Consider the following 9,265-nt stretch of genomic DNA (forward strand, 5'->3'; position numbering starts at 1 on the left):
CGCACATGCTGGCACATCTGTAGGTGGAAGTATGTAGGTAAATGTGGAAATCAGAGGTCAAATTCAGGAAGCCACCCACCGTGGCTTTTGAGAAGCCAGACTGGCCATGCTAACTAGGCTAGACCCTGTGGTCAGTGAGCTCAGCAGACCCATAAATCTAGCCTCTCCTCGTCCGGGATTACTAGCTCTCGCCACCAAGCCCAGTTCATACAAGATTCTGGGAATGCAGACCCTCCTGTTTACATGGCCTGCACTTTACAGAGAGTGTCCAAACCAACGTCTCCAATTTTATTTCTATAACAAGAGTGGTGAAGAGGACCTGGGACACCCTGCATAGGGCATACATAGCAAACGCTAAATGCCTAAGCACATTTTTTTTTTTTTTTGAGACAGGGTTTGTCTGTGTAGCTTTGGAGCCTGTCCTGGAACTTGTTCTGTAGACCAGGGTGACCCTGAACCCACAGAGATCTGCCTGCCTCTGCCCCAGAGTGCAGAGATTAAATTAAAGGTGCACCTCACTACCCGGTTTTTCCTTTGTTTATTTTATTTGTTTTTTTATTTTTTTTTGCCTTAGTGCAATCTTGTCCCCTGTTAGAAACGGAATCCAGAAGTGCAAGCTTGCTAGCCAAACCTCAACTATACCCCAGTCATTCCGAACTCAGTGCTCAATGGCAGAACCTTGGTCTGCGTTTATGAAAATACTAGGATTCAAACCAGAAGCCTGCAGAAAAGATTCTTTAAAAAGCTTCTATATTGAGGGACTTGATCGGGGGAGGGGGAGGGAAATGGGAGGCGGTGGCGGGGAGGAGGCAGAAATCCTTAATAAATAAATAAATTAAAAAAAAAGCTTCTATATTCTTATTATATAGGAAACTATATAATAAGCGACTTGATATAATCAAAATAAAGATTAAGGCATTTGAGAAGATAAACATTTTAAAAACATGTCTATATAATAGCCAGCACCAGCCCTTTGCAGAGAGACATTTATTTATTTATTTAGGTATAACCAAGCTTTAAAAATATAGCTCGGTAACATCTTATTTTGACCCCCAAATAATATATCAAAATTTCTGCCAGGCATTGGAGACAGAAGTGTAAACCACAAAGACACCAATAGTTACACTGCACGCCTTAATTCTTCTCCATAGGAAGACCTGGAGGACAGCCAAGTCTCTCTGTAGCGTGTTCCCATGTGCTAGGCGACTGCCTGCTGACACGTGCCAGCCCTTCGTCTTCTGGCATGGAGTCTTACTACGTAACTCACGGTGGCCTGAAACACAAAGCCCTCTGCCTCCCAGATCCGAAGATGAGAGGCACGTGCCACAGGGTTTGGCCTCCTTACTTCTCAAATCAGCGACCTGGAAGGTGTCTGAAAAGTGAGGCTACTAATGTTAGACTGGCTTTCTTACAAAAATCCACGGTCACATAATTCAGGCGAAAGCTTCCTCCTTGTGGGTATTGTAGTATTCAATCCTACTTGTGTTTTATAACAACTGTCAAACCTGTCACGTTTCTTACCCAGAACCCCTCTTCAAAATCTCACAGACACCTTGTCAACTAATTGATTCTGGTACCGCTGGGTTACCTCCAAGGGACAGACACCCTTTTGCCCTGGCTGGTAACAAGCTCATCTTTCACAGCCAACTTGAGAATGCTGGGAACCCTCAAGCCATGAGCCTCTGCAACATTTAAAGAGTGCTGGCAAGGAGCCAGAGTCGCCATAAGTACAACAAATATTTTCAATGATCTGAGATAGTTTCTCGATCAGGAACACTAAATTTCAGGACCACAAACACTGCTGGATAAGTCACAACCTAACCATAGGACGAAACACTCAGCTCACTGGAATGTATAAGGTCAATGACATATGTTGGGACAAATTCATTGAAGACTTACTACAGGGAAGGAAGGCATTGTGACTAATTTTAGACAGCTAGTTAATGCTTAATTCGACAAGTTATTCATCTATGCAGAAATGCTGATGGGTTCTACACATGAGTACTTCAAGTGCCTAGATCAGCTTCATCAGCTGACCCCGGGCTTTCCCTCTGGTAGTGAGCTCCTGGCTGCCACCATGTGGCTGATACCACAACGTCTCATGAGAAGATGTCCTCTGCTGGGCATTAGTGCCAAGAGCACACTTTGTAACTGGAGTACTTCCTGGCACAGGAGGAACTCCTCTGCAGTCCTTACTATTCCAGACGCTACGCCAGGCTGTGTTTCTTTACACTCTTACCTCCGGTATGGAACTAAATGGACAGCCTAGCAGTAGCTGCTCTCATCGCAAGGCTTGTGCAATCAGCAGGGAGACCCGTGGATCCATGTAGAAGAGTGAGCAGACTCAGAAGGTGAAAGGCTCAAGTTAATTAGGAAGCCTTTGGACATTCAGTGTGTAGATTAGTGGGTAATACTTAGAAACAAAGTTGCAAATATTAGGGATCCTTTCTATCAAGAGATTAACAAAAACAAAGAGAAGGAACTGCCTGCTGTCCTTAGAGCTTCTAAAGGCAAGTCTAGATGGCAAGCATCTCTGGAAGACTTTGGACAAAGCAGGCAGTCTGTCCCGGGGCAGCAGTGTAATATACGAGGGGCAGGAACAGGGTAGGGGTGGGGAGCGGGGAGCCAGGAGAGTCAATTAGACTGAGTTTAAGGTCTTCAAAGGAAAAGCTGCTCTGGAATGGTTGCTGCGCCCCCTCGTGGCTGTTTAGAACCCTACGAGTGACTTGTGCTAAGCCTTGCTATGCTGGAATGTTAGGCTGTTATTCAACTCACACACTTCTTAAGGAAATCGACTGTGGTAAGTAATTTAACACTGCTGAAGTTAAAGAAAAAGAACTTACTGTGGTAGAATCGAGAGAAAGGACATCCACGACAGGGGGAGAGGAACTCTGCAAATCCATCACCTCAAGTTTTGGATTAATCTGTGTGCAAACATAAAATAAGTTAATGCGATATCTTCTACATAAGAAACCAATACTATTTGTAAAAAACTAATCAAATAGTATTCTTAATATATTCTAGAAATAAAGCATATAGTCATTGACAAGCATATACTATTGGCAAAACATGAATCTACTAAGCCTACTAATGTAAAAGAGATTACTATGTTGGACATAAGCCAGAAGCAGTTATTTTCAAATTATAAAAGCAATGTAATTCACCTACAGGGGAATATTAAAGTAGAAAGACCCACCTCAAGAGATGCAGAAAAAATCCTAGCCAGTACATTAAAAAAAGAAAAAGAAAATGTTAAGATGTAAGAATCAGAGCAAGGGACAAGCTTCATTCAAAAATGGGTGATTGCCTGTGGAGAAAGAACCAGACTCTACTGTTGCCAGCCCCGCTAAAGGGACCGAAGAACACTGCTATCCCCAACCAACATATAAACCCAAATGCATTTCAGCATGAAGTTAAAACATGGACACATCAAATACTTAAAACTGAAGAAAATTCACCAGGAATTCATGGGAAAGCCCAACACTTCTGTTGCCGTTAAAGAAGTCTCAAGTACACAGACAGGAGTGCCACAGACAGTTCAGAAGCAAGGCGTGCTACAGTGGAGAAAATGACACAGCAGGACACGGTGGCTACACTAGTTAACAGACGGATGATGGACAGTTCTAAACACTGACTAGGTCCGTGGATCCCTGCTAGGAAGGGAAGGCAGGGGCTAAGTAGAACCCAAATGTGATGTCAGACTCTAGAATACTCCAGGACAAACACGTTAGATCTTTATTATAACCAGAGGCAGAGAATGGCGTCTGGAAAACTGCAAAAGCAAAGTACAAGGCAGGGGAGAATGTGTCTGTGATCACACCTGATGTGGGGGACCCCAAGGAATACCTTAAAATTAACACGCAGAAATGGAACAGAGGGGGTATGATGATATCTAATATACAAGGGGCAATAACTAAAATCTCTAGTAAAAGCTTTCACACGGAAACGCAGAAAGCCCATGGCAATAAATCCACAGGAATGAAAACCTAAGGGCTGATGACTATATGAAGAGGAGCTCAGCGGCCTTATTCACGAGAAAAGAGAAAATTAAACTAACACCATGGGAAAAAACGGACAGCTTGGCGTGTTAGCGTGTTCAGCGCTGTGTAACAGACGAACCGTGAACTACACCGTGCCAAATGCCTGTAACGTGACCTCACTGACGTCCACGCAGCTCTGTACAACATACAAACGTAGCACCTCATGTTACACACGCATCTCAAGGTTTTTATACGAAATGAAAAGGCTGATTATAGAAAAAAAAATACTCAGTACAATCCAGTGGACCCCAAAGTTCCCGACCATTCAAAGCACAACAATATTTAATTAGAGATTTGGAAATATGTATGCAGTAAAATTACAGAGAAAACGGAATGATTTTCTGGACTGATGACTGCCTCTGTGGGAAGTTGTTTCTAAATTCAAGGGCCCCCAAAGCATACCACATTAAATCTAGTCACCCTATAGGGACGGCAGGACCCTATAGCAAACCAATGGGACCACCGCTCAGAGCACTCGGGCCCAGAAGAAAATGCTGGCTCATTGCTCAGTGACAGAGGACACTTATAAAGGACATACAACTTAACACAACTTCTCCACACAAAAATAAAAATAAGACGAACTTTAGAAAACAAGTCAGAGGGGTTGGAGAGATGGCTCAGTGGTTAAGAGCGCTGACTGATCTTCCAGCAGACCTGGGGTTCAAGTCCCAGCCCCCACATGACAGCTCACAATTGTCTGTTAACTCTAAGATCTGACACCCTCACATACACGTGCAGGCAAAACACTAACGCACATGAAATAAAAAGATAGGGTGAGAAAAAGAGCCTCCCAGGATGGTGGCAGGGTAGAGGCATGGTACCAATGAGCCAAAGGATGGTGGCAGGAAAGAAAGTGACTGAAGTTTGACAGAGGCCAGATTACGAAGAGTGAAGGAGTCTGGGAGGACCAGGAGGCTGGAGTGTGAAGTGCTTTAGTGAGACCCACTTGGGAGAGATGGACCCTGACTGCAGGCTGAGCCCCGGCTAGAACAGCTTGTTGAGCACCAGGGCTTGATGGGCACAGCTGGAGCTATAGTTATTACATTTCATTTCTGCGTGTGTGCACGCGCACGTGCACACTTACACACGGGAGTGCACCGTGGTACATGTGCAAGAGGTTTAAGGAGAACTTATGAGATTGGGTTCTTTGCTTCCACCAGGTGGATCCCAGTGACTTGAGTCAGGTTGGCAGGCTGGGCTGCATGCTCTGCTGAGCCAGCCTGCTGGCCTGCTGGTTTTGTTGTAGGGACTGATCTCACAATGGCTGTGCAGCTGGCCTCAATCCCCCCGTGTCTCCCAAGTGCTGGGATTACAGGCGTGTGCGCCACCAGGCTCGGGCTCTAGCCGTAGTTTCAGGAATGTTAACTGCAGCTTGTAATTATTATCCAGCCCACTGTGGTAGAGAGGAGGTGTGCAGCTGGAAGACACAGCCCGACCAACACCCCTGCTTCCTTCCGGCGGGTCCGCAGCACAAAACCAGCACCTCCTCACCCAGCTCAGTGAAGACACCTGACTTCACTCTTTTCACTGTTAGGCAAGCTAGCCTAACTTTTACTCTTCTCTCTACTGCCATCTAGTGTAGACATAAAAATGCTCAATGAGTTGGTTTCCTCCTCTGAACTAGAAATTGTTCTGGAAGCTAAGTTACAAAAAAAGAGGAGGTACCTCCAGTAAAAACCTCTTCGGCTGTCTGTCAGTTCTGAATGTATGTAATTACTAGTGTTTTACTGCGTGGCAGCAGAAAATGCTGTCACATAAAGTCAAGTTACCTAAATGGGAGGGACTGAGGCTGGGCTCTCAGTGGCGGAGCAGGGTGTGTGTGTGTGTGTGTGTGTGTGTGTGTGTGTGTGTGTGTGTGTGTGTAAAACTGAGGTCACTGAATGAGGAGGAGGTTGTGTGGAGTCTTGAAGGCCCCTCCACACCCTGCTCCGAGGGTCTTCATCACCAAGGAGTCCAACAACATCAGCACCTGTACTGATACAGTCTGTAATGTTTATGTAGGCTGCGTGCTCATGAAGGGCAAGGAACGGGTGGGTCCTAAAGCCGGGACCTCCAGCACAAAGGGAGACCGGGCAGTTTGAACTTTTATGAAACGGAAGCGCAGCAATAGATGGGTAAGGATGCGCAATGAGCCACGGTGCCAGGGCTGCGACGCCAGCACTGCCAGCTCCAGCTCCACTCACTTCAGCGCTCGTGTGGATAAAAGCATGGCCGACTTCCAGTATTATGCAGAGGCATGGGAAAGTATTGTATAGGCACTAAGCATTCTTACTGCTTTTACTGCTATCATATAAGTGCCTCAGGATATTTACTGGGGTCAAAAAGCATAAACATGTACTTCGGTCAGAATTAAAATCCAGGATTGGTAGATAGGAACCATATTTTCATCCTCAGTGGTAATGTTCCTAACCTTATTAAGGTTAAAACCTGATCTAAGATAAGATATTGATCACAACAGAATTTTCAACAAGGAATCATGGTCAGGCTATCAAAAAATATTTAAGTAAAAGGATATGTCCTGTCCTGCTAAATAACATGCTGAATTTCATATGCAATTTATAAAGAATGGTGATATTTAAGTGGCCATTTTGAAATTGAAAGCAATTAAAATAATTATTTTATTAATAATTTTGACTTAAGTACTATGCCTTCTGATAGTCTGCCAAGCCAAGGATAACTATGTGACCCACTAGTTTCAGAAGGATCTCTCCCTTCGAATGCTTTCTGGTCTTTCCATTAAATATGTAAACGATGGCGAGACTCCAGAGGACACTGTTATGCAAATGTCATACAGGACTACTCTCTGAAAGGAGAATTTCTTTTTTCTTCCTGGAGCAGTATAACGCAGTTCTCTCTCAGCTGGCGAGGCTGACATGAACTTCTCCTACTAATGCATCCGGGCTAGGCGAAGACCCCTGGGTAAAGACTGCTCTTTCCCGACATCACAGAACACAGGTCTCCTGCTTCATTTTAATTAGGACGCAGTGGCGGCTGTCAGTAGCCCAGAGGAGGGAGCCACAGGAGGGGCACCCACACAGCAAGGCTTCTTTCATGTTTCACCTGCCTTCCTCTGGTGTTTTCTCAGAGTCATGTGGCTGTCACCTCTCTATCCGTGTAAGGATTAATAATTCACACACCTAAGACTCTGCAGGGTTCCCAACCTTTATACAAATAGAGCGGTTAAGGCTGGCAAGCTTTGCCCAAAAACGTCACGCAGAAGGTTAGGAAAACATAAAGTATCAATCATAGGGAGTTGATACTGCTCCAAACTCAAACATTAAACAATCCTGGCCTCTACAACAAGAAGAGAAATTACTTCAAAACTTTTTCTTAAAAATAGTATTTTTATATTTTCTTTAAATTCTGAACACTCAATGTTTTCAGTTTAAAAATATTGCTGAAGTAATGTAAGTGCCCCTCCTAAAGCTTTGAGAGAAATTTTAACCCACAGAATTAAGTATTTTAAACATAGTTTATCACAAGTGAGCATAGTAATTTTCTCCTGATCTTCACGACATCTGTGTGAAAGTTTTACCTTTCGGTTCAACAGTGTTTTTCTTTCTGTGATGGATCCATATCCATTAATGTGAGGACTTAAAAAATAATGTGATAGCGGTGCGTGGTTGTGCACATCTTTACTCCCAGCACTTGGGAGGCAGAGGCAGGTGGATCTCTGCGAGTTTGAGGCCAGCCTGGTCTACAAAGTGAGTTCCAGAACAGTCAAGGCTGTTACACTGAGAAACCCTATCTCTAAAAACCAAAAACCAACCAAACAAAAACTTCCAAAACCTTAATAACCCAATTATTTTTTTTAATAACGCTAAAAATATGCTTTCTACAGAGCATTATATTTTGTGTTACTGTGAGCTTATTTTTAAAATGAGATGATTGGCTGTTTATTCAAAGAATCAATTTAGTTCTCTGACACAGTGTCAGAAAGTCTTTTACAGAAAGTCATACTAGACGGTTAACTCAAATAGCAATGATACGTACAAGTGACTTAAGCTGGGTACCTAAGACGGCCTTCTTCTGGGCCATGCAAAGTATTCAGGCACGTTCTCTGCAGTGTGTGTCGTGCAATTGGCCTCTAGTTCCATGATGAAGAGGCAGCTTTGAATAGGGACATAGGCGCACACGTGGAAAGTAGCTGAGAGCATCTCTGCCCAGTCTGGGTCATCCTGACCGAAGCACAAAGGAGCCTGCGTGGTTTCAGGGCTCTCCACTAAAGAGTCAGAACGAGCTGCTCAGTCAACCTGTTGACATTTGAAAGCCTAGCTCTCTCAAATGGCCCGGGATGACAGTAAACCAAGGAGCAAATGGCTTGTTTTATGTCTGGGCCTGGAGAGCATGATGCGGGGGAAATACCACTCAAGTGCTACGACACGTCACTTGGGTGAGCGCCACGTCAATGACATGGCCAGGAGTTCTTTACCCTGACCAAGCCCTGCCAAGCCATAGAGATGCTGAAGTAAGACCCACCAAGGACCACCAAACTAGCTTTAGACTCTCAAGGAAAATATATTGCCACATGTATTTTGTGTTCTGTATGATCACGGGAGGCCAGCCAGCGCACTTAACAACTCTAACAACTGAGGAAAAAGATTACATTTTTTGGCTGGAGAGATGGTAGTTAGAAGCACTGACTGCTCTTCCAGATGCCTGGGTTTGATTCTCAGCACCTACATGGCAGCTTTCAACCATCTATGACTCCCAGGTCCAGGGGATCTGACAGCCTCTTCTGGCTTCATGGTGCGCACATCCATGCAGGCAACACACCCACACACATGAAATAAGAACAAATAATTCTTTTAAAAATGTATATTCTTTTGTTTAAAGAATGAAAGGGAAAATGAGGGCAAGGACTGGAGCTCTGGGGTGGAGCACTTGTAGCACATAAGAGGCCTTGAACTGGATTCTCGGCATCAACACACACAGAAGTGTGCACACGCATGCGCATAATGACAGGGTATGCATAAACATGGAATAAAGTACAATGATTAATACTCAGAATATTGTTCAAAAGGATAAAAAGTACAGTAAAGAATTGGAAAATCAACACTGTCAATAAAACAACAACAACAACAAAAACCCAGAAAGCCCAAAATACAGTTGGATTAGATAAAATCTAAGAAAGACCCTCCTGTGTGGGATGGTGAACACGTGGAAGTCGTAGCACTTGGGGATAAGGAGTTCCAGGTCAGTCAGAGCTAGCCCTGAGAGCCCTA

At 44.2% G+C, this 9,265-nt stretch overlaps 1 protein-coding gene across 1 annotated transcript in view; it reads right to left on the reverse strand.

Annotated features, from left to right (window-relative positions):
* Poc1b (POC1 centriolar protein B) overlaps positions 1–9,265 on the reverse strand; it is a 79,760-nt gene that overhangs the window by 21,575 nt on the left and 48,920 nt on the right. Inside the window, exon 10 of the mRNA XM_005358124.2 lies at positions 2,844–2,924. Within this exon, the coding sequence (XP_005358181.2) occupies positions 2,844–2,924 (81 nt within the window). The remainder of the gene's footprint in view (positions 1–2,843; positions 2,925–9,265) is intronic.

Source organism: Microtus ochrogaster, chromosome 24 (genome assembly GCF_000317375.1).
Source record: "Microtus ochrogaster isolate Prairie Vole_2 chromosome 24, MicOch1.0, whole genome shotgun sequence".
Lineage (NCBI taxonomy): Eukaryota > Metazoa > Chordata > Mammalia > Rodentia > Cricetidae > Microtus > Microtus ochrogaster.